The 25,505-nt window shown below is 44.8% G+C and overlaps 6 protein-coding genes across 6 annotated transcripts; 2 read left to right on the top strand and 4 right to left on the bottom strand.

The window, feature by feature from the left end:
• Positions 1-7,044: 7,044 nt before the first annotated feature.
• MELLADRAFT_69602 (uncharacterized protein) lies at positions 7,045-7,921 on the top strand (the record flags this gene model as incomplete). Its single annotated transcript, XM_007418595.1, has 3 exons — positions 7,045-7,087; positions 7,136-7,788; positions 7,865-7,921. 3 exons carry the CDS (start codon positions 7,045-7,047, stop codon positions 7,919-7,921), a joined length of 753 nt encoding a protein of 250 aa, XP_007418657.1.
• Positions 7,922-12,296: 4,375 nt separating this feature from the next.
• Positions 12,297-14,711, bottom strand: MELLADRAFT_96203 (uncharacterized protein; the record flags this gene model as incomplete). Its single annotated transcript, XM_007418605.1, has 4 exons — positions 12,297-13,914; positions 14,066-14,177; positions 14,294-14,422; positions 14,465-14,711. The coding sequence occupies 4 exons, from the start codon at positions 14,709-14,711 to the stop codon at positions 12,297-12,299; spliced, it is 2,106 nt and encodes a 701-aa protein (XP_007418667.1).
• Positions 14,712-14,955: 244 nt separating this feature from the next.
• Positions 14,956-17,005, top strand: MELLADRAFT_96202 (uncharacterized protein; the record flags this gene model as incomplete). Its single annotated transcript, XM_007418604.1, has 7 exons — positions 14,956-15,151; positions 15,247-15,409; positions 15,493-15,830; positions 15,921-16,068; positions 16,201-16,498; positions 16,586-16,624; positions 16,757-17,005. The coding sequence occupies 7 exons, from the start codon at positions 14,956-14,958 to the stop codon at positions 17,003-17,005; spliced, it is 1,431 nt and encodes a 476-aa protein (XP_007418666.1).
• A 427-nt stretch (positions 17,006-17,432) lies between these two features.
• Positions 17,433-18,325, bottom strand: MELLADRAFT_69601 (uncharacterized protein; the record flags this gene model as incomplete). Its single annotated transcript, XM_007418594.1, has 4 exons — positions 17,433-17,474; positions 17,561-17,713; positions 17,787-18,212; positions 18,266-18,325. 4 exons carry the CDS (start codon positions 18,323-18,325, stop codon positions 17,433-17,435), a joined length of 681 nt encoding a protein of 226 aa, XP_007418656.1.
• Positions 18,326-18,894: 569 nt separating this feature from the next.
• On the bottom strand, positions 18,895-21,015 carry MELLADRAFT_96200 (uncharacterized protein; the record flags this gene model as incomplete). Its single annotated transcript, XM_007418603.1, has 5 exons — positions 18,895-19,245; positions 19,331-19,999; positions 20,061-20,411; positions 20,487-20,874; positions 20,957-21,015. 5 exons carry the CDS (start codon positions 21,013-21,015, stop codon positions 18,895-18,897), a joined length of 1,818 nt encoding a protein of 605 aa, XP_007418665.1.
• Positions 21,016-22,034: 1,019 nt separating this feature from the next.
• On the bottom strand, positions 22,035-24,829 carry MELLADRAFT_46150 (uncharacterized protein; the record flags this gene model as incomplete). The annotated part of the gene is made up of 10 exons (XM_007418589.1): positions 22,035-22,249; positions 22,334-22,448; positions 22,532-22,816; positions 22,922-23,237; positions 23,302-23,472; positions 23,549-23,668; positions 23,738-23,829; positions 23,907-24,031; positions 24,116-24,302; positions 24,375-24,829. The coding sequence occupies 10 exons, from the start codon at positions 24,810-24,812 to the stop codon at positions 22,131-22,133; spliced, it is 1,968 nt and encodes a 655-aa protein (XP_007418651.1).
• Positions 24,830-25,505: the final 676 nt, after the last annotated feature.

Genomic DNA, 25,505 nt, shown 5'->3' with positions numbered 1-25,505 from the left:
GAAGTTTGGATTTTTATTTCCTAGTTTTAAATCTTTAAATCTTTTACAAGATCATTATGTGTATTCAGACTCATTAAAAGCTTTCTCGATGTAGTAAAGCCTTTGTTTTTTAATTGGAATTCATGTATTAAGATCTGAACAAACTCATGTTAAATTTGTAATTTTAAATTAAGATCTATCGATCGAGTAGATGAACAGGATGATATCGGGTCTTCATGTGTAGATGGAGTATTAGTATCTTAGTGCAAAGAAGAGAACAGTGCCTCTATCACATGAAAACTGGCCATGAAAGCAGGTGATGTGTACTCAAAAAATTAAAACTTTACCTTACTGCACGACCGGTGCGGAGTACATGCACTATCTGTAAAGTTATAAAAGTTACAGCGCTGCTAATGCAAACGAGTGCGAAATTTGGTTGAGTTAAGTAACTTTTTACTTAATGTTGTGTTTGTTACCGCACGTGACCAAATTAACAACCGCAAACGAGTGCGGATGCTCTTAGTTTTATGATTACCTGGTTATGTCTTTACAAGAACGGGATACATAAAACTTTCCCGTTCTCGTAAATCTTACGTAAATTTATGCTGCAACAGGAAAGTTTTGTTACAGTTTTTACCGTAAAAAATTTGAACTTGAAACCCCCTGCTTCTCCCATTTTTGAAAAATTTGCGTAAATTTATGCTACAGCGGGAGAAGTGTTTTATGGTAAAAGCCGTAAAAAACTCAAACTCAACACCCCTTAATTTGACCTGACACCACAGGCATCTATTAGGTTCAATCATATGTGAAACTTAATGTGGTGACAGAGTTCACAATAAGTCTCAAATTTGGATTGGAACCTATTAAAATTCAAGGTCCCCCCCTTGCCTTTAATAGGTTTCAATCCAAAAATTGAGACTTATTGCGGACTCGGACACCACAACTTTGCTCAATTGGGTCTCGGACATAATAATTCCCGTGGTGTGAGCCCCACTATCATCCTTTGAAACCCTGAAATCTTTGATTTTACGCTCATTCTTTTACATGTAATTGTACAGCGGCAAATAGGGGGTTTCAACTTGCATTTTTTTACAGTAATTTCAATGTAGCAACAGACACCACAACAGACACCACACTGGTACCGGTACCGTGCCGTACCATATCTTTTGTGGCTGGTACCATACCTGTAGTACCGTACCTGGATGCTAGATACGGTACTGGACGGGCGGCAAGGCTCATTTTTCCTTCTGGTACGGTACCAAATACAGTACCTTAAATCTGCGGCCGGTACCGGTACTGGACAGCACTGGTACCTGAATCACCGGGTACTGTACTGTACCATGCCTCATCTTGCCTACAGAACTGGGCACAGCAACCCCTCTGTCTTCTGGTATACTAGACAACTACACCCCCATATCAAATTGGACCTGAGTCCCCCTAATGGGCAAGTTGTCATAGCATAAAAATAGGTATGAATCTCCAAGTTGAAACCCCCTATTAAACCCTCCAAGAAAAGTTGAACTTCCAAATCCATTTCTTCCTCAACTTCTCTTCATCAAAAGCAAACATATGGAGAATTATGTTCCTTTTTTTCAAAACATGTAATCCAAGTTTTCCTTGAAATACAAAACATGGTAAAAATTGTGATATGTTTTTTATTGTGATGATTGAAGGATTCCCACACTTTTCCAATGGAACTGAAGTTGAGCTCAAGAAAGCTGGTGTTCAGAGAAAGATTTGAATATGGTTTTCATAATCAAACATCAAAGGATCATCTATACATGACACTTTTCAAACACACATGACAACATGATGATTGAATCTCATCTTTCTCAATAAAAATCTAAATGTTACAAGCTGTGCAATTGACCAAGCATTCTTGAACCACTCTCTTTTCCCTACCACAACAGTTCAGCAAGAGTCAAGTAGAAGAACAAGAAAAAGTATGAAATACAATTATTCCAACATCAAGCAAGAATCTGTTAACAAAAAACATAAACATAAAAGATGTAGTTGTCATAATAAAGAAAGAATTTTACAAGTGAAAAAACCTATAGAACTGAAGACATCCATTTTAAATTTATACTATTTGTCCTCTTTGAACTAGTTTCAATAAAGGTGAAATCTCACTCAAATTCTTCCCAATGCAAAGCCTGTTTCAAAAAAAGAAATCGAAATTGACCCGATCCAAACCAAGGAAAAAATGGACAAAGTAGGGGGTAGTGAGTGGAAAACAAGAGAATCTGACTTTCTTTTAGAATCATCTCTCATTTATGATTAAAATCAGAGGAGATCATAAGAAAATTCGGATCATAACCAACGCGGTACCCAATCTGATCAACAAGTAATGAAACTTCTCCAAGCGGTGTAGATAAGATGATGGGATGTATTGAAATCGAAGTAGTGAAAGCCGCACCAACTGAAGATGATCGACCTCTACTTTAACTCCAAATCAATCCTGCTTCATCATCACTTTTGTAAGAATACAAACTACAGTTTCAAACACGTCAAACCAGTTATACAGTAGAATTCAAACTATATAGTTCAAACCTAAATTATACAGATGTCAAACCTAACTTTAACTCTCACCAATGTATCACATTCAAATAGCTCTGTTTCAAGCCTCAGACACGCCTCCTTTCTCCTCATCAGTTCACTGAGGAAAAAGGTGGCGTAAGTTCTTTTTCTTATCAACTATTCATTATTCCAAGTTATCAGTTGTTGAACTATGATACATCTTTTCTACTCTGAATCTTGTATAGCTCGTATTTTGTTCTCTTACCTTGATTTAGGTCTGTTGTCTTTCTGTCTTCGGTGTTCAGAGCCGTTAAGACTTACACCCGTTTTCTGGTGTCTAAGGTTAGATAGTTTATCTTATGAAATATTATCATCAGTTCACTGAGGAAAAAGGTGGCCTCGTATTTTGTTCTCTTACCTTGATTTAGGTCTGTTGTCTTTCTGTCTTCGGTGTTCAGAGCCGTTAAGACTCACACCCGTTTTCTGGTGTCTAAGGTACCATTATTGGTATCGCGAGTTTCTCTAGATTATTGCAACTTTCATCTTCAAAAATCGATCTTGGTAAAAATTCACTTTCAGTTTGATAATCTGCTAAAGAACTTGTTTCTGAGTGTGTATCATCTTCAAAAAAACTTTGTAACTCAATACTCCAATTTAATATTTCTCTTGTCACAAAGCTTGATCCCAATGTAGGAGGGCCTTTTTCTGATCCCAAATCTCTTTGACCTGGTATAAGAAGATGTCGAAGGCCTGGTTTAGATTAAGGGTTTGAATACCTTTGATCCGTGGATTAGGTCCAATAAGTAATGAAGGATTCGTTACGAGATTTTGATCCTTCTCTCCATAACTTGAAAGGGTGAAAATTTTTGAGTATGATTCAAAAGAGTTCCAGGCGTCGCTCATGGGTATCTCTACCTTGGAAGAGATGACAGCTCAAAAGCATATCAAGTACAATGGTACAGAAGGCCCGCTTTTATTTGTTTCTGAGTTTAGCGATATCAGCCGCGGATATAGTCCAAGATTTGTACGGATGTCCTCCTTCAAGTATGTTGGAAGAAGAGCTTTACCCATGGCAGTGGCAGCCGAGGTGATCTATGCTAGAACATCGTCGGAATGTACAGATTGTGGTTGTGGTATGGTCAAGGCCACAATATCATCGTGGTTTATCCTGCCAACTCGGTAGACCCAACCTCTAGATTGGAAGTGGGATTCAATCCGATGGGAAGAGGCGAAACTAAGTTGTTTGTGGGATGGAATTGCATGAGAGGAGGCGGTTTTGGATTGCATTCATGTTGAGCAATGAGATGATATCTTCAGATATTATTCATGTGATTGGACTGGTTGGATCGCCTGAACAGTTGTTTTGCGTAGAGTTGATGTGATGTTGAATTGCCTGAGCGGTTGAGTTGCATTGACTTGATGTGATATCGAATTGCTTGAGGATCAGGTCGTGCTGAGTCCCTGCAATCTTGAATCGCATCAAGGTAAGATCACACAAACCTATGTGATTTCACACGTTAGATTGCGTGAAACCTGTGCGATGTCATATCGCACAGGCTTTCCATCGCCTGGCACATGTGTGATTTCACATCGCATCTCACCATGCGACAAGAGCGCGCATGCCACGATGTGATGGAAATTTGTTGGAGGTGTCTCGACCTCTTCATCAGCTCAATCCAACACATAATCATGCTTGTCAAAGATCTTATGACTCGCCTTGCCATGTTCTACCCTGAAACATATCAGAGTCCAACATTAGCTCAACTTATCTTATTCGCAACTCTGGGTGCTGATTTTCTGAAGAGGAATCACAACGCTTATGTCGCAACTCGTGATGACCATCCCATTGAATTTCTCACTCATTGTCTTGATCCTGCTCAGCCACCTGAAACTTGGAGTCGACTGTGGTTATTGACCCACCATTACCTTCCAATGTGCCACTATGATTACACATTGATTCAAAAGCATGGCATACCAACAGCTGATTGAAAATCACAAGCTACTATCATCATAACTGAACACACATTTAGACCACCCACAACACACTGCTCTAGATGTATCAATCCTGAAACTGGCAAGCCCCAACGCCTAATGGCTAGGCCCAGGCTATATGGTTACTTATATGATATTGGTGGTATTGAAAGTGTTCAATACTTTACAAGTTACTGTCGTCGTAAGTTTTTATTTGTCTTTCTACTAATCAATACCTTTAAAACTCTAACAACAACAACCATTTCAGAATGTAACGACACGTACACACCAACTTACCTGCGTCGTGATGATTTTTGTGAATATTACACAGTTGGCGAAGGACAGCCAGCAGAATACTTCCAAGTAACCCAGCGGTACTTCATGACCCATAGGCTTGCTGATCACTTTGCTCATCTACAAATGCAAGGCGTGTAAGTAATCCATTTACCTCTTCCATAAATAGCTATTTGTTTCTAAGTCATCAATTCCATCCATGACTCAAATCAGAGTCAGTATATATAATATATTCTGCATCTACAATCAAGCCCATGCAGCCGTCACTAAAACTTATTCAAATGATTTCCAAGACCCGGAATTCACCCGGAAGATCAGTCCGAATGTTTGCTCACTGGGAATGGATATACATTGTTTGATGAGATGCACAAATGAACGTGGTGTACGACTGAAGAGTGACGCAGGAGGAGCAGACAACCGCCAATTCTACACAGCAATGGACCAACACTTGGAATGGCTTAAACACAAGGGCTCCCACTTCCAATCACATGTCTGTAACTTATGTACTGAGTTTCTCCCCACAGGTAGCTTTGAGGAGGCCCGTGGTCAGTCGTCTATTACAAGATACATTCACTTTCATATCTGACATATTTATATGGTCCACAGTCATGCGCGCGGTTGTTACCAACGGGATCACCATTGGCCATTGGTGTTGCAGCGTGTCTGAGGAGCAACTTCAACACCTCAATCCAAATTCAACATTAAATTATTGTGATCAACCTCTAAATAATGTTAATGACCGCTATTGTCCAGAACACAAAGAATTACTCAAAGCAATGTGTCAAGTGCAGCCCTGTCTAAAACCCGCCAAGAAGGGAGCCAATACGTGTGAAGATATTGAACATGTGGCGGCCTACAAAGAATTTAAAGAACGGAATACTTCGTTATTTGGTCTTTGCAGGAGATTGAATCTCCCACATACTAACCTTCATCTTGACCCTAGTGCCATCTTGTTGAACGAGACTGGTGAAGCTGATGTCACAGAGAAAGCACTACTACTTGCAGATGTGGAGGAACGTGAGCATGAGGGAGCTCGCGACGGCCGTGAATCCAACAAGAATAAGAAGACGGTTATTATATCACACTGTGAAACTCATAATGAACAGCTGATGGTGTCACCCTGTGGTATAATCCTTGCACGTAAGACCTTCTACAAGTCAGAATTGGTTACCAAAGTTAAGGTGAGCTTTAAACTTTTAGTTGCTGTCATTCAAGAAGCTTATGATCACTCATGATTTGGTAAAGTAGGAATGGATATACGAACTATTCCCCAAAGAATTACCCCAGGTCATATTCTATGACAATGCATGTGGTTTGTATTCTCATATACAAACCAGTGCTGAAGATCGACATCGCGTTTGCAACACAATCCTCCCGGTGGATGCCTTCCACATCAAATCTCACAAGGAATCTCATACAACATGTCGACTCCACAATGATCCTCAAATTTTTCCCGAACTGAAGAGGAATGGCAAGTGGAAGTTCAATTCTTCCGCGGCTGAAATTGTCAATGCCTGGTTTGGACGCTTTGACTCTATCTGCCGGAACATGACATATACAAAGTACAATTTTTTTTTGGAAGAAATGATCCGATTGCATAACGTCCGATTGATTGAAAGGTTAAAAAACAAGCAAGGAGTAACCTTCTGTGGCAATGTTGAATATGTGACTGTTGGTAAACCTCTAGACCCCATGTTACCATGATTCCTTGTAAATAGGCTTGCTTTATTATTTAAAAAAGGAGATATATACATTACAACTCATACATCACTTCAATAAGTGTGATCATGACTTTTATCATAAGTGCAATCTATACTGCTATGTTGATATCCCAAGTGCCTGGGTTATTTGTGGCTGAATCAAAGATAATTGAAGATATCACTTCTTTTACAATCCTGTTTATACGTTGTTGGACATGAAGGCCACCGAGGTCCCCAGTACAAGTGACTTCTATGACGTGGTTTTACATCCAATGAACAATTGAACCAACATCTGATTGGAGTGATCAATTATCATATTGTTCTTTTAGTAGCTTCTACAATTTTGTTTTACATCAGATGGATGTAGAAAGACGTCCCTGCAACCTCTAATCACCGTGGAATAATATATGTTGAGGTAATCCAAGTTCATATCAGTCTCTACTTTGCAATCCTTCATTTGCCTTGCCCTTATTAAACTTTCCACCTCATTTTGAATCTTTGCCCAACTACCTTTTCTAGCTGTTATTTGTTTTTGTTTACTCATATAATCATCTACCCTTACAAAAACACAAACCTCAATAACATGCCTGACATCAACTCAACATGGACTGATGAAAACCCAGATAGTGCTGATCATTGAAGTGATCACGGAAATTCTTCTCCTGTGGTTGCAGATCATCTAACATCAATCCCCACCAGCACCTCCTCCCTGGACCTTAAAGTTAACAATACAACTTTAACCATCATTGAACCTCACTTAAAGCCTCCAATCAGTTTGTCAACAACTCGGAAACAATGTACTCCACTCAACAGGGCCTTGATCAATCAAGATCTGGAGGTTTCTGAGGAAGAGATCATCTACTTATCAAGACAACTAAGACACACCAATTTTATGTTCTCAGCCAACAGTACATCCAAACACGGAGGCTGGAACTACCTAGTTACCCCAGTGATCCTTGACGGAGATAGCTACACCTTTGATCCGGCTGGGGACTATCTGATGGACAAACACCTAGTCACATTCGAACTCAGCCCCTTTAAGCCACTGGACTTCACTCGCGATTCTCCCGATTGGATTCAACACAACATGACCATCGACACCAAAATCCTACCTCACATCAAGATTTGCAAACAACATAAGGATTGGGCATCAAAGCCAAATCTAGGACAATTTCAGGCTTTGGAGCGGGTCAAATCCAACATTTATGTAGCTCGTACGCTGAAAGATTTTCAAGAAGCCCTGGAGAGAGTAGCTTCTATGTCCTCGCGCTTGCAAGCCCTTCATGTTGCCGCAGACGAGATGCATACACAAAGTTCAGGCTTAAAGGTACAAAATAATCTATCCATATTGACCTGTCATTCACATTTACTAACATTGATTTCTTTCAGGTAACATCAAATAGCCTAGTGAGAACCTTTGGAAAACACAACAAGGACAAGTCCGAATGGCTTTTGTGTGAAGAGCCATGTCACCCTGGCAATGAGTGCTATGTCCTCCCGTACCAGTTTGGTTTCCCAGAGGAAAACAAGTGGCGCGACTTGATTCATGCCTTGGTTTCAACTTTCTTCCCAACCCCATAACGCTATATAAGCATACCATGACACGGTAAACTACAGGATCCGGGGGTGGCCCAGAATGTTCTGGGACTCTGGGATTCTGGGACAAACCTCCCATAAACCATGGGCGTGTATGGGTCTACTCACAACATGGAAACACCTACCATGTACCAAAACATTACTCTACCTAGATAGTTTTGGACATACGTTATCCATGTGTCACCCGTGAAATCACAATATGACTTGAGTGTTAACGATGTGAACGTGGTTTTTCGAAAGGTGTGTGACAGGAATCAAATCATTAGCCCTCATCCCCACTACGACACAACCATTCACTTCACTTCACTTGACTCTTCACTCGAGTGGAATCATCAACGATGCTACTTCACGACTTTGTTGTGGATCTTTCCGCCACCAGCCCCCAACTCAGCGCAACACTGACAGTCGGCGATTTCGTTCGATTCTTTTCCTTAGCCTCAGAGGTTAAACTTCGCGCAGGAGTGGACCTGCGTCTTGCACCACACCGACCAACTGTCTTACCCTTCCTTGCCACAGCGCTATCTCCCCAGTTTTCCAACCTTCTCATGCATGATTTATGGAGTTTAGTATATCCTTACCTACCTACAACACGATTCGACCCCGTCGCCGCCATTCGTACCTTTGGTCTCCAATCCAACTTGTCCCCTCCGATCCATGAACAATCCATTCTCTAAAGCGCTATGTTAGCTCTGGGATGGATCTGAGAGTCAGGATCCTCCTACGGATCCCTGTCTCTCATTTGAGGTAGATGTGTTGTGTGTGAACAACCACCGAAATGCCCTCTTTACGTCTGTCAAGAGGGCGGGTACGGGGGGTGAAGGCCCCGGCCCAAGGGCTTTGGTTCTGGAACACCAAAGTTGGTTCTCTGACACCAAAAGCTACCTCGGCCCGTGTCCTCCCCTGGACCCACCCACCCTCCTAGGTGCACTCTCTCGTCGAGCGCTGCTGGTGTGTCTGCCTCCCATGCCTCAGACGCGCGCCGTGCGCCTTGAGCCTCAGGCACACCCCGCCACGCTCGACGGGCGCTCTGCGATCTACTAGCTCCTTCTATGCACTTGGCGATCTGTCTCTCATTCAAACTCAAGCTATACTCAAATTAAGGTTTTGGGCTTCTTGTTTCTGTGTTTCGATTTCATTGATGTCCTGTCCCTTCATTCCAAACAGGCGACTCCAACTTGAATCAAGCGTTATCATGATCCAGCATACCACTACTATATTTCTCTACCCAAGTTGGATCCTCGATGGCCGCCAAGAACGCCATTGAATCTTCTGTGTCCCTTTCCGAGTATGGTTTCAAGTAACGCAAGTACGTGAGTGACTTCCACCTTCCTAACTTCGCTATCACCTCCATCTTGGTTCCTAGGTTGAATCTCAAGGACGCCCCTCCTACTCGGAAGGAGTGGCCGCTCCAAGTGCCTATACTCGGTCTTCCCCATATCTTCCCTACCCCATTCAAGAATTTCGTCTTTGTCAGGGGAATGTATTCAGGTCCGTCGCCGTATTCGAATAATAAGTTGTTGGGTGATCTGCCTGGATTCCGTTTTAGCAGACGTCGGATTGCCAATACCGGGTCTAGCACGTTTAGCTGCTGCTGGAGGTGAATTACCTGAACCTCGCCCGGGGCAGCCGTCTTCGCTCTCCGGAGGTGAAGTCTCACAAAGTTTGTACCGTGTTTCGTTCCAAACTCGACGTGTCTTCGCAGTATTGCTCCGTCTGATGCCGACTTCCTTAACAGCTCCCCTAAACGTGCTACACCCCAAAAAGCTACCAGACCTACTGTCCCGATTAACTCATCTACCTCCAATCGACGGTTCGTACCTTGTACCAGGTTGAAGAGCTGGCGGATCATGACTGGGTTCTTGATCGTCACGAGGTCTTTCTGTTCTTCCGCCCGTTTCGACGCCGTCAGGAGGGTTTTTACCACCCCAGGGTCTACCATTGGTCTGGTGACATGTTTCACCAAGTGCCAGGCTCGGATTCCGTCGAGATACTTCTTGACGGTAACCGAACTGACTGCTCGAGATGGTCGATCTGGGATCGCTGGGTCTGACTCGCTAGCCCACGCGATAAAATCGTAGATTTCCAAGTCTGTTATCGGTCGGTCGGCGTCGAAACTCCCTTCTGTCTTCATTTTGAACTCTACAAATTTCAACATTCCGGAAGAGTAGCCCGCTAGCGTCGAATTCACCCAGCTACCCATGGCCGCATGTCGTCCTGCTCTAGAGGTGTTTGCTGCTGCTTCCTGGAAGTGTCGTGGCAGGTGGGCCATTACGAGGCAAGCCGAATTAGGATTTCGGTGGGTTGAGCTGAGGTGAGTAAAAACAGTGGTCTCTCGCCTTAAAGGTCTGCCGGAGCTCACCTAAGCTTCCTATCACCCTTGCTTCAGGAGGTGTCTCAGATCGGCTGGTATCGGAACCACCATCATGTCCGACACATGTTTTGACAAATCTAAACCCCTTGATAGTAAGTCCGCCGCATTGTCTGCTGACCTTACCCTCTTTGCTTCAAGCTGAGTCTGGTTTCTTAATAACAACTCTTGTAGCTTCACGAACTCTCGGTTCACACCTCGGTCCCTAGACTTACCGTTCCGAATCGCGCCCTCGGTGACGGAGTTGTCTGTCAGCATCACAAAGCGTTTACCTGCTACCTGGTACAGTGTTTTCACCATCAAGAAACCCAGGCGAGCCGCGACGGTTTCTGCCCATGCGATGCCTCTCGTGGGTTCCCCTCGAATCTCACTTCTCCAGCCCTTTAAGAACCGGAATCGCGCCCACCGACGACCAATCACAATTCCAATCCCGTACGAAGTCGAGGCGTCGCCCACCCAGTTTATGTTTTGGGCTTCGTGGTCTGGGATAATACGCAGGGGGTCTGCTGATTTCAATACCTGTTGCCACCGTTCCAAGTCCGCTCGGACACTTTCTGGTGTGGGTCAATAGGCGTCTCAATGGTACCATTCGGCCATCCAATGGTATATGTCGACGTTATGAACTCGCATCTGAGGAAACACCATCGCCGTGTGGACCAGTTTCCCGGCCAGGCGTTCCACATCCTTATATCGGTGGGCCTCCTTCCTCAAGAAACCTTCTATTTCCTGTGTCCTGACCTGAATTTTCTCTGTCGGAAGTCGCACCGTCTTTTCCCGACCGTTCCATACAAAACCAAGGTACTGTTGTTCCTCCTGGAAGTCCTTCCTCTTCTCCTCATTCTCTACCACCCCCAAGTCCTTACTGAGCTTTGAGATCTCATCTAGATGCATTGTGTCACCTTTCCTTTGGACGAACATTGTGTCGTCTACCCAGCGGAATGCTCCCAGCAACTTCGGGAACCGTGCCAACACTATTGCTTTCCACGCGTCCGCGACGCGGCCAAAGCTCCCGCACCCAGCCACTCCTCCAAACGCTATCCGCGTATCGAGCAGTACGCTGCCCTCAAAGGTGAGAATCATAAGGAATCGCCATTGATCTGGAGACATGGCGATTTGGCGATACACCTTTGCCCAGTCAAAGATGGCAAGTTCGAGCTCTCCTACTGTCATCTTTAAGAAACGTGCGACTGCCTTGAAGTCGTCCCATGACGTCGTGTAGTCTTCTTTATCCACCCATGCATTCACTGACTGTAGATCTGGGTTGTTCCGGGGGAAGGATAGATCGTTTATCGGTCTTGTCGAGCCGTTGCTGTTTACGACTGCTCCTAGGGGACTCTTCCTGAAGAAACCGACGTGATGATATACCTCCTCCTTGGTAAATGGACCGAACATTCGGCCCGCTGCGATCTCTTCTCAAAAAGATTGCTCGATTTTCTCCCTCACCAGTAGAGCGGACAAGTGATTTGGGGGGCAGAAGTAAGGTACGTTTGGCAAGACTGCTCTTCCTACCCCTTGGTCAAAACCGCTTCTTAGTCCGCTTGGGATGTCACGGTATTTTGTCAAGAGTCCCGCCCTCAGGAGCTCTGCCTCCCATAACGGGATGTTCATCTCGCATCAAGCCTGCCTTGGCCAGACCTGGCTTAACAGCTGTCTCACCTGGGTGTCATGTGGCAGAGTCGGGCATGGGTTGATGTCTGTCTGGTCTTTTAGGACCCTTGGGGAGGAGCTCAATGGGAAATGTGGAAGTGGGGCGAAACAAAGATTTTTGGGGCAAGTCAGGACATTGGTACACAGGGTTTCTTTTCATGTTGGTACTGAGTTACAGCGGCGTCATTTGTGCGCTTCATTTCCTATGATGGTCGTTAGGCTTACTACTGTCTGCCTCCTCCAGGCTTTTTCCTTTTATTGCCCCTTGGGCTACGACTTCTAGACCTGCTTCGCCTCCTGTAGGTCCTCTCCTCGCCGCGGTCCCGATTCCTGTACGGCTCATCTTCTCGATAATATCGACCTGATGAAACGCCTTGGTAAGGTCTCTTGTTTGGCAAATTCATCCCTCTCTTCACGTCTCTCCTCTGCTCCGATGACATCAATTTCCACTCCGCCGACGGGATCCAGTCGACTTCCCTCTTTGCTATGACTGACTCTTTTGGCTTTGGTTTGTTGCCTTTGTATGTCGATTTCCTGGTGGTTAGCGTCGAGGCCGTCGTGTTCGTGCGTGGTAAACCGGTCAGAGGGTTGAGGTGGGAGAGGGGCCCGTCTGGTGCGTAAGGGTTTGTCCTATAAGCTTTTTCGTTGAGTGAGTCCGCAGTCATCTTCGCCTCTTCGAAAATATCTGATTGCAGAGTACTGAAATTCTTGATTTTGTTATCCAACGTTTCGCGCATGACACCTTGCCTGATACGCCGGCAGTATCGGAGCGCGATCATCCAGCCAAAGTTCTCCCGAAGGTCCATCACTACCCTCCGGTGTCCCTCGAACCTCTCGGCCAGGGTCTCCCAACCCTCCGCTGCTACGTACTTGATGAACAGGCTGATGCCGTCGATCCAATGTCCAAATTGCATTGTGAGCTCTTCTGGCGGTGGTGCGCCCCCATAGACGCGTAAGGATGCTGAACCGTCGTCGATCTTGGCCTCTGTTGGGGCTTTCCAACGGCTCCACTCTTGCTGGTCGTCGATCAAGAAGATTTGGTTGAATACGGTCAGGGGGATATACGATTTGAACGTGCGCAACCAGTGTGTCAGTACCGGTGACAGGGGTGTCAGCCCCTTCTCCATCTCGTCGCTGGGGTCTGCCACTAGGTACCGTCCATTCTCCACTACGTCCCCGTTGTGTAACACCATCCGTCCTTTCTTCGCGGCTAACAAGATCTTTACTTGCGCTGCTTCTGCCGCGTCTGGGTCTTCTAATTCTGGATTAGCCTGGTTAGCCGGTGTGTCGCGTTGAGGGGGTGCCGCATCTGGTCTGCCGGCTGATGGTGAGGTCTGGCGGCGAGGGGGGAAACAGTTGTGATTAAACTGGGTCGGATGGTCTACCGGTTGAGGGTGATCTTGGCGAGTCCCTTGTTTATAGAGGTCTCCTGACGATTGTTGACGACAGTCCTGGTTCTGATCGTGCAGTCGATCACCCGGTAGTCTCTGACCCTGGGCTATGCCCATAGCTTGCAAAGACTGTTGGGTTCCAGCCGGGAATGCCTTCTCTGTGGCCCCACAAGGCCTAGGGCGTTTGGCTAGCGGTAGGTCTCCTTTGCTTGGGCTCGAAGGATCCTCCTGGAGCAACCGACGCTGCTTTGCGGTGTTGGTGCCACTACCGCTCGGTATAGGCTGATCGGCGTTCGCTACGTATGGTGCCTGCGGTGGGTGAGCCAGGTTCATTAACTGCTCTAGTAGGGCGTGGCCTTCCGCGTATCGGCCATCCTCAAACAGTTGAGTCACCCAAACGTTGGGATCCGCTGAGAAGGTGCATCCTGAACGTGTGGCGATTGAAGGTAAGCTTTGTCAGGTTTCGCTTATCGACGTTATGGGAATATATCGCTCATCAAAATATCAGGCCGCTTCTTGAAACTCCCCCTCTCAGGTTCATGGAGTTCTCTGCGTGTCCCCCCTTATGGGTTCTTGGACCCATGTTCGTTGGCTCTACGGACATTTGCGTATCACTGCCAAAACCCCGCCCTCCGTCTACCGCTATATTGGGAGGGCTTCCTGGGGATCTACCGCGAGGTTTACCCCTTCCGGGTTCCTGTAAACACCTCGCGCCTATCGCGCTCTATCTGAGGTGTGCCGTGTGTGGAGGGGGGGTTTGCGGAAAAACTGTGTGGTTGGAAGGATAGAGAGGATAGTGGTGAGGAAATTAGAGATCAGCGTGTCCGTACCTTGTGGGTTCCATTCTTCATACGCCTGATCCATTTCTCCTTCAACGTCTCCTCTTGATGATGTTGCGCTACTACTGGCTCTTCCTTTGCCTTTTTCTGGTGGGGCTACCCACGAAGCGTCTTCGGCATCTGATGGGATTAGAGGTCCGTCCGCTACTCAATGCAGTTCACCTATACCGGGACCTTCTTCCGCCTCGTCTAACATGTCCACTCCATCTAGATTTTCGACTTCATTCGGAACGGGGTCCACGTTTGACACCGAATTTGGGTCGACGTTTTTGTTGGCCTCCGATCTGTTTGTTGTCCGCCGAGTTATGCCTAGTGGGGGCCCGGGAGCTTGGCCAGTAGCTATTGATCTAGATCGTGTCATCCGTAGTTCCTCTGCTCGGATTGCCGCTTGGTGAATTGCGTCATCCATTGTTAAAACTTGAATTCTAGCTTTTAATAATTTGAGATGTGATTGTATATGTGGAATGATAATTCCGTAAGACTGAGCTTCTTATAATGATGCTTGCACGAAAAAGATCACAGATGTGATTGTGGGAGAATTCTTGCGGAATACGTGACGATTCGTGAGAGATTGGATCGGCGGAGAAAAACTCTCGAGTTGTGGCGTCGTATCTTTCAGATACTGACCTTGAGATGTCACCGATCCACCTGTCATGTCACTCCGCCAGATTTCATGGACACTGGAACCACCTGTGTTATGGTGGTTCCTTTCATACTTACGCCCACCAGTTTCACATTGTATTGTTTGCACGAAAGCCTGCAAGTTACACGTTCACACCCGACTCAATGGCTACTTATTTGACACAGATGGGGTGCATACGGTTCAGACTGTCATTTTGGATTGTCCCGGTAGGGCTTCACTCTTCACTCCCTCCTCACTTACTTTACCTCGCGAACTGACTTCAATGCTTATTCAATGTTTAATACTTTAATATCTTATCCAGGCTGTAATGCGACGTATTGCCCCAGTTATTACACCCACGACAGTTTGCAACACTACTACACTTTGCCGATGGGACGCGACGACAAGATTCTGCACGTACACTGCCACTATTACATCACAGACAGGCTAGGCCACCTGTTTCGTGTAATCCAAATGCTTGCTCAGTAAGTAAGACAATTACATTTCCGATTGCACCTTTACTGTCCGAGGATCGCTCATAAGCTCATCATTCTTGCATCATCACCAGCGTCTCCCACTTCAACTTGACCAACTGGTATAATGAGATCTACGTGGAAGGGGTCGACATTCCGCTTTTCGATGAGGGCTTTTCGCCCTCTATGTCTGAGGCTGTGTGCCTAGACGGCCTCGAATTGCGCGCTCTCTTAGGCCACAAAGATCGTCGACAGATGCAACTGTCAGTGCCTGCCAAAGGAACTGACGATGTTCGTTTGGACGAGGCTATCGCGTCTCACCTCGACCGACTCAATGTTGAAGGCACTCGCTTCCGAGACCACTACTGCAGTCGCTGTGTCCGGGTGAAGTCCGGCGGAATTGATCCTGAGACGGGTGAGGAGATATTGATGGGTAAGCACTTCGGTCAATCAGTCTATTATTTATTATTTATCTATCTCTATCTATCTTATATAACATCACTGAAAACCACTTCGCAAACAGGCATCCGAGCCGTGGCCACCGACGGGTTGACCATAGGGCACTGGCGATGCAGTGCTTCTACCAAACAGCTGGAAGAGCTTGCAAAGACTTCAGGACAACCGCCACCAGAAGGGCCCTGCACAAATCGCCTTCAAAACATCAACGATCGGTTCTGTCTTTATCACTACGGACTTTTGGGGAATTGATGCCATGCTCAACCGTGCCGCCGCGATGCTATCTCCAATTCCAAAACATGTGGGGACCCTTCCCACATAGAAGCGTGGGCTAAGTTCACCGAAAGGGTCAAATCAAATTTTGCCCTCACCGCCATTCTCAACCGCCCTGGTTCCAACCTGCCCTCCGATCCCACAGTCCACCTGGACGCTGAAACTGCAGAGTTCAATGATCTCGAAGGATTACGCCAAGCTGACGAGTCCAATCGAGCACACGAAGGCGCACGCGATGGTGGCGAATCGCAAGCTAAGAAGGTCGTGACATCGAGGTGCCGCACGCACAACGATCAACTCTGTGTTGGGTGTTGCGGTATCATTCTGGCGTGCAAGACTTTCTACCATTCGGAATCTGTCAGTGCCGTCAAGGTAAGTAAAGTCCCAACCTTGTACTTTGGTCTCACATATCGTTTAACTGATCACAAACACTGTCTGTATATTCATGTTACGATTCAGCACTTTCTGGAAGATACATTCCCTCAAGGGATACCGGAGGTGGTGTTCTATGACAACGCGTGTTGACTTACTGAACACATATACCACGGTTCTGGGGATTCACATCGCTTTCAAGGAACAGTTATCCCCGTGGATCCCTTTCACCACCGTTCACATGCTGAAAGTGATGAGTTCTGCAAGCGCTTCACTGACCCAAACCTCTTTCCAGATATACAAGAACATGGCGAGTGGGTTTTTAATGTGTCCGCTGCAGAACTCACCAACATATGGTACGGAGGCTTTGCTTCCATGTGCCGTAACATGCACTCACTGAGGTATAATTTATTCTTGGAAGAAATGGTGTATTTGAGGAATGTGTGGCTCTCCAAAAAACTGAGCAAACCTCCGGGCATGGAGTTCATGGGTATTGGAATTGTCTAGTTTGGTGGTTTGAAATGATTGGATGGGTCTTTTATCCATGGGGTCTTTTATCCGTGTGGAAACATATACAATTTCTATAATGAAAAGTGACAGGAATTTCCATTCCTATTTGTTGATTTTTTTTTCTGAAATCGTACTGTGACTCTGTACTTCAAAACACGAAATATTGATCTGAATAAATTTGACACACGCGTGTCTTTCACACTCACACCTCTCATCACAGCCTCCTGACTCAAATCATTCACACATTGACAAGACAAAATGAACCATTGCAAATACCGAGTGAGTGAAACTCTACAAGAGTGAGTGATTGCAATCATAACTAACTAGATACAATGTCACTTGACGATATTGTCGATCTATATTGTAAACTCAATAAGTGACTGATTACAAACATCAGACACTTATTACATTGGTTGAGGTTGACCTAAGTATCAGGCAGTAGCTGAACAACCGTGTGACAAACCACCTGTGATAAGAGGGAGTCGCTTCAGTAATCATCTTTGACAACAAGTCATGAAAGTTAAGAAGAGGCTTAAACAAATGCAAACGCACTTGAACAATTAACCGTTTGGTCTCGACATCTTGACGAAGGAAAAGGCCTTGGAAGTACATGAAAGATTCTATTTCAATGGCCTTCATTTCGCATAACTCCGGTGAAAAGTTTCCAAATTGATAGATGATCACAAATTGGATCTTTGCTCGTCCCTGAACGATATATAGTCGAGATATTATTAGTAGTGATATATGAAGCTAAGATAATGAATGTTAGCTTGCTCACTTCAGGGTCGAAAGCTTCATGTTCAGCGTAAAGAGTGAGGTGCCATTCGCCATCTTCATTGAGATTATCAATGTTGACCTTGACAACTTTCCCAATGCCACTGATCATGGCTTTTCCTGCGAGGTCATGCTGTTGTGGAGGTGCGGTGGCCACTAAACTTTGACTTAGGCTGCTGTGTTTGATGAATACATCGCTGGATTCTTCATCTTGCCCTATAGCACCATGGATATTATAAGTCCACTGACGGATGAACTTATCTTCGGCGGTGAGGAATCCATAGGCTTTGAGGGGGTAGACTAGGGGTTGCCCATCAACGGATTTTAAGATGAGCTGGGTGTTGGTTTTGTGCCACGCAATGCTGTTGGCGGGCAGGCGCAATCGCAATAGCATGGTCTGAGGATGGAAGAGATCAAAAAGGGTGATAAGCTTTAATATGATTTAGTGAAGGGTTATATGAGATATAATCAGAAATCGCGCACGTCACTAGTTGTAGTAAGTATGGCATTTATGGTTGCGGTGAGGTCTGGTGGCGAAGCCATGGTCAGTTACTTACACTGCTCGCAATATATCGTCTCATCAGAGACGATATTTATATATTGTGGAAGGATAGGTTAATTGCTTCCTATGCGTCTCGTATTCCAAGAGTTTAGTCTATGGCGAAGTGGGGTAGGTAGGGTCTCTATGAAATAAGGGTCACAATTGCCAGGGCGCAATGGTGACGGGACGGCGAGCACTCTCGTGAGGCTTAATCATATTGTAGGCAGGGTAGGTATCTGAGTAGGCAGGGTCTATTAAAGCGGCATAGACCCTGCGTAGGTTGATTTTTTGGGCTACTGACAAATGGAAAGTCACAAAGAGAAATATTTGAATTGCATTCGACCGCGAGTTGATTAAACTAACAAAGTCATATAGAATTGCGCTTTTAGGGATTAGATAGGTGACAGGAATTAGGAGGCAATGGGTCCAATGTTGGTCATAGGTTCAAGAAGGAACAAAGATCCACATCTTTGTTCCATGATGATATTTGTCTTTCTGTGTAGTTCAGCAATCAGCAAAAAATATTATGATCATGATCATCACGAGTGAGTCACGCGCGTACCAGAACTCTTCACAAAACCGATTTGAACTCTTTCTTGAAGACCTCACGTGCATCCCCCACATTTGCAAGTGGAAAGTTGGTGTACTCGGCCGAAAAACACCGGTAGGTAACCTCATTGATCCAGTTCTTATAACGATGCACAGTTGAGCGGGCAAAAACCCACTCGGAACCATATGTATCCTTCCATGCCAGCGTGGCAGCGCGAATCTCACAGTCCCTGTACCAAGAAAGGAGATCAGTTATAAGCAAAGATGACGAGGGCCACCCTTTCTTCTTGACGGTGTTTGGGTGGGTCGTCGTCGTTGGGTTGGTTGTTGATGGGTCCGTTAACACCGGTGATGCAGTCTGTTGGGAGTCTGCCTATGACACATCGTGAATGAACGCGTAACACCACATCAGGCCATCAGTCTGGAATGAGGTCCGGTTTGCCAGGAAATCAACTAACTATGAGATCCAAAGGTCGATCTGCTCCTTTTGGTGAGTGATACATAGGGTCGAAGTGGGGTAGCTCGGAGTCCTCGCGGTCAAAAGCAATTACATTGTGCGTGTGATCGTCTTCATTGTCAAGTGAGTTGGGATCAAAGGTGTTGACTGGCGTTGGGGTTGGGGTTGGAGTAGGCTCCTTAGTAACAGTAACTTCGGGTTCCTTAGTAACTTCGGGTTCAATGGGATGGGATTTAGATCCTTTGCCGTTCACCACAACCACATCGACATCGTCGGTGTTGTCAGCGTCCTCCAGGAAATCAAGAGTTGTTTTAGGGAGAGGGTCGTGGCTGCTATTGATTGCAAAGGCCTTAATGTTTGACTGGGGCAACCCAGGCGTCCAAGGATCCAAGTTGGGCGACTTGACGATGATCTCGTTCTTGTTCGCCGGATATCTGTGTGGGAATGAGACCATCGTCTCGTGCTGGATGTAAGGGTTAACTTCGGCGGGTGGTTGACCATGACAATGCTTACCTACCCAATTGTCAATTTTCTCATCCCAAAAACAAATCGCCCTGTTCCAAGTGGCGCCAAATTTTCGTGTGCATGCTTGCATGAGCAGCGGAGATTCCTCCAACCTGGCTTTAGGCCATTGTTCCATATGGGCTGATATCACCTTGTATTCAAGTGCCTAAGAGTTTTGATGATCGTCAGTCTCATTCATGACAGTAAGGCCTTGGGAAATGTCGTACATCAAGCCATAGGTGTATAGTCACCACTTTCCTCTCGTCATACTTGTTTGCTCTGCCAATGTCCACAGCTTTGTATCTTTCGCGGCGGTCGATTTGGATTGCTGACACCGTTTCGATCCCCAGTCGGTGCCCAAGTGAGTTGACAGATTGGGCCCACTGATGTATGCGAGGTGCAGGTGCAGGTTGTGCCCTGGCACTTGGTTGCAGTGCTTGGGGTGGTGGGTGTGGTAGAGCCGAAGTGCTGGGAGTAGGTACGTGCGTGGCAGTCTCACTGGCAGGACGTTGGGTCACAGAGGGCGCGAGGGGACGGACATGCTTCAGGCAAGCTCCTAGACCATAGGCAAGGCAGCACTATAATGGAATGTAAAGTTTGGGCTGGTTAGATCAAGGTTTTTTAATGGATAGATAGAGCCATTGGAAACTGACCGATTGACAGTATTGATAAGGGCAGCTTTTGTTGCCAGTGGTCCGGTGGCCACGTGCTACCGGCCCTCGAGACGCTCTCTGACATGGGTAAGAGACTTTGGAACGCTGGGGGCCGGCAAGCGAATCAAGTTGATTTTTGAAGGGTGTGAATTCCTGCTCTACTGGACCGAGGAAAGGATGGCCATCGCGAGGAAGCGGGGGTGCCCGATTGGTAAGGTCGTCTCGGGTTGGTTTGGGAGGGAGTATAACACCATTGGGGGAGATTCTGGGTCCCCAATCTAAAAAACAAGAGATAATGGGGCGTGGAGCCCCAGCGTTGATCAGGGCTCGCTTGTGGTTGAACTGATCACATCGCCACGTTCGCCAGTTGTGGCTATTTTTTGGCTTGCTTGGGCACTAATGAAGACATGAGGCAGTGTCAGCGTTGACGGATAGAATGGCGAAAACAAGAGATAGTAAAGGAATAGAACTTGCATGGATCCGCCAAGCGTCTTCGAGTGCAGCTTGATAACGGAGTGGAGTGTGGCATTCTGGACACAGAATGCCAACGAGTTGGTTGAGCCGCGGCTCAGGTAGGTGTCCTTTGGTGATAAATCGATAGCGTTCGTGGACAAGTGACGCGACGACCATGATCAAAGATTGTATTTGGAAGAATCAAAGGTAACAAACTCTTGATGAAAATTGCGCAGGCGTGTGTGATCATGATGAAGATTTTTGAGGTGTTGCGACTTCCCAGTTGGGTTGGATGAAACACAAACTTGTACTTTGATATTGGGCACATCCATCTTGGGGTGGTGAAACTGAGAGAGAACGGTGGATATGGAGAGAGGTCTTGAAGACTTGGAGGGAGGAGGCGACGACACGGTGGGGTGTGAAATGAGGTTGTGAAAGGCTTGCGGTACTTTTTTAGACTTGTCACATAGGCTTTTGGACTTTAGGTCGTAACATGTGATATCTCGTGTAATAAGCTTACAGCTATGCTTACAGCGGGGTAAGCAAAAATCCCAAAATCCCAGAATCCCACAGTCCCAGAATCCCAGGTCGGAAACCCGGATCCTCTGGTGCTCCCCCATGACATGGCACAGATGCCTATATCACATATGTATGTCAGGTGACAAATCGGCCCAAGGACGGGCGTGCTAAGAAATAGTACAGGACCCGGTCCGGCACGCTCAGCCTCCATGAAAACTTAAAAGTGCGCTCGCATTCTGAGCATGGCAAGGACTCCGATCTTCACGTTAGACAAGAGACCCTTTCACTCCCTTTCACTTCACTGACCACATCAAACCCAGCGCATATCGTAAAAGTCGGACTGTCTCTTTCTTTTACGGTACTCAAAGCAAGTATGTGGGTGTACATACTTTGTGCTGCATACTTTTTTTTGGCGGGGAAAAAAACAAAAATATACTTTTGATCTCGTTTTCCCCGCCAAAAAAAAGTATGTAGCGAAAAGTATGTGCACCCACATACTTGCTTTGAGTACCGTATTTGAATACTTCCACGTGAACTCAAGATGACCAAGAATCTGGCGCATCTTTGATTGAGATGAGTTTGGGCAAAAGACTAGATATATTGAGTAACTCGAATAAAGAGTAAATCATTACAATAGATCTTAAATTTGCTGATCAACCCTCATTGACAACATTAAAGCATCACCACTCCAACCCCACTACCAATCCTTTCAGTTGTAGGTGATTCAGTAGAGCCTTCACTAACTTGAACACTTCCACCTTCACCTGAAACACCACCTTGAATTTGATGAACTAAAATGCAGGAAAGAAAACCACCCAAAGCAGTTATATCAGAATCATGATAAACTAAAAAGATTGAAGTTGAAAGAATCTTACCTTTCCAATTATAAAGATAATAATGTAAAAATCCATCCCCAGCTCCAAATTGTAATTCTTTCACAAATAATGAATTATCCATCAAGGTTAAAGCGTTGAAAACATCAAATTTAGCCTAAATTCCAATAAGATCAAAATTCAATCGATCAACTAAGTTTTCCAAAAATTGAATAATCGAAAAATATAAACAAATCAAACCTTTTGTGCCATAATCAATGCATCACCAATTAAAGTCATTAATCTTTTCTTTAAGACTAATCTATCTTCAACACTTTCTTCAATCCAATTAGGTTCTTTTTCTAATTGATTAGATTGATGTTCCGATTCTACTGATTGAAATAAATTCGAACATGAAGGTACAGATGTAGTCGCATAATAAAATAAATAAGCTGCATCTATCGTTTGATGTGGTGTTGAATTCATTGCAGTAGATGGTAAATGATAAAACGAAACAAAATCGGTGATCGTATGATTTTCTGGATTCTGTTAAGATGAACAAAGATCGGGTTTTCGTCAGTGATGAGTTTAATGATGATCAAAAGATGAGCTTTGATCACTTTGAACCAAAGAGAAAAGAATCAAAATTACTTCTGCAACAAAACTCCATGCAACTTGTTCTTCCCTTCTGCCATCTATCAGTTCACCTTTACCTCTTCCACTAATAAAGTTATGACGGATCTCATCATCTGATAAGATCGGTTGTAAATCATATCGACTCATGTATCGTCTCAACAAGATCCCAACTGTCGGTACATCACTCTCTACCATCTCACGAAATCCAGGTAATAAAGGTTCAGTTGGACATTCATACATTCTTTTGAGTCGTGCGATTGAAACTCCACGAGGTTGAGAAGAGAATCCAGTAGCAATGAGTTTGGCTGGATTAAGACTTCGATGAAAATACCTACATAACGAGGGTCAGCAAGACGAGATATCATACACCAGCGGCCAACTAAGAAAGTACTCACTGGCAACGTGAGATTGGAGTTGGAAGGAATATCCCTGCTGTATAGATAGCTTGAAAGATACCTCTGATATTACATCGTCTGGTGATTTCTTTGATTAAGACTGGTGCTAAACGTTTAGCTCGAAGTTTTTTATGAATACAGAGAAAGTTAATTTCTGAACAATCCTTAACCCTATGAACAGAAAAAAACACCCATTGAGGACTTTCGTTGGTTTTGGATATCAGTCCGAGACAATCACCTCACTTACGTTGATCGAGCCTTGAGATTCATTGGAACCCCAGCAATGAAGGCTATAAGTCTTCTTTTTCCTGAAGCTACTCTCACTCCAACATGCCAATCTTGTACAAAATTAGGTGGTTGTAAAGCCCTAGAAAAGATGATCGTCATATCAATGAAGTATATTCGAGATATTCAGATCCCAAGTAAAGTGACAAACCATCTAATGAAAGGAGCTGTGTAATCGAATCGGAACATTGCATCATCGTCTTCCACGTAATTACCAGTTAACAGCTCGTAAACCTCGCGTAACTGTGTTCAAACAATATAAGGGTGAGAGGTGAGAAAAACGCAATAACAGATCGAACTTAATCAATTTTGAGCCTCACTTGTATCTCATCATTAAGATCCAAAGAACACCACTCATATCCATCAGGTAAAGTGAGAGGAGTTTGACGAATTTCGTCACCAGGTTTATTAGGTTCAATTTCACCTTCTTCAAAACTGGTGTTTTCTGGGTTTGTAAAGACGAATAGTTCATGATCAAAATTCAACTTGGTTCAATAATAGATTTCAAAAAAAAGGACTTTTCACAAACGTTCATCGAGTTGTAAAACAGGTTGGGTGGCCCAAAACTTGTGATCTGCCATATCTTTTTTGTTTTTACCACTGTTCTTTCCTTGCATGACGTCCAACAAACGAAGGTTATCCAACATCCTCCCAAGTTCCGCTGGTCCCAGTGCAGCCACTTGATCAGCAATTGCGTCTCCACTATTAGCCCGAATCTACCACAATCGATAGATCATGATCAGCATGTAATGTAAAGGATACATGAAGATGAAGCAACTTAGACCTACCCGATCAACGACTAACTGATGACCTTCAGGACTCAATTTATTTTCCAAAGATACATTCCCAGTATTACTATTTCCATTGTTACTTACCGTACCATTCAACGAGTTCTTTAATTTTTGTGCAATAGCTGAAGCTTTCCCTTTAGATTTCTTTTTTTTATTTTTCTTACTAGAAGGACCAGCCGTTGAAATATTAAGTTCTTCTTCTTCTTCTTCCTGTCCAACTTCTCCTTTTCCTTTTGATACTTCTTCATGAGTTTCTGAACCTTCTGTAAAATTGGTTGATGGACCTGCTTTTGATGATCCAGCAGACTGAATTGTCGGTTCGATTTCGATTCCTCCTTCTATTGAATTATCATCAATTTCTGGTCTTAAAAATTCTGAGCCATACTCGATCACATCATTGGTAACTTCTTTATTTGTGGGTTTGGGTGATGCCATCGTAATAGTTGGTAAAGATCAAAGAAAATGGCGTCTTCAGTTGAACTGTTTGTAGTTTGATTCGTCGATCAGTCTCCATCCGGTCATCTGACATACCGGACGACTCGACGGCTCATGAACGCGAGGCCGGTCCTTACGAGTTTGCAGACGTCACCGTATCGTCCTCAGTTGGTGTTGAGTCGACGGGGTTTAGACACGGGGTTTAGACACGGGGTTTAGACACGGGGGTAGATCTTGAGCCTCGGGCACAGGATACATAGGTGGGATGCTGAGCTGAGTGATTTGTTGAACACGAGAATATTTTGGGAATGTTATATAACAAAGTACAAATTGATGATATGGTGATTATGAACTGACTCTTCATTCCAATTATGAGATCTGAAACATGATGAATCTCGAAATCAAGCTCATGAGGAAAGCTGCTCAACCCAGGTCCCAGGCCCAAAGTAACTCTCAATGACTTGCAATTCTACTCATGCTACCCAGCTCAAATTACCACAAATCCTCCTCACATGTATCAATGACCAACATCGATTCCCTTTAAAAGTAAAATTATATTTGCTTGCCGTATCAAGAAAATCATGTTTGATAAACTAACCTAAACCTATGAAAATACACCACATACAAACAAATCAATTAATTTATATAACAAAAAAAATGATGGAAAATCCTTTTTCTTTTTATGCTTACAAC

This window comes from Melampsora larici-populina, assembly GCF_000204055.1.
Source record: "Melampsora larici-populina 98AG31 unplaced genomic scaffold MELLAscaffold_97, whole genome shotgun sequence".
Taxonomy (NCBI): domain Eukaryota; kingdom Fungi; phylum Basidiomycota; class Pucciniomycetes; order Pucciniales; family Melampsoraceae; genus Melampsora; species Melampsora laricis-populina.
The sequence above is the reverse complement of the archived record's forward strand: the minus strand, read 5'-3'. Positions and strand labels throughout refer to the sequence as shown.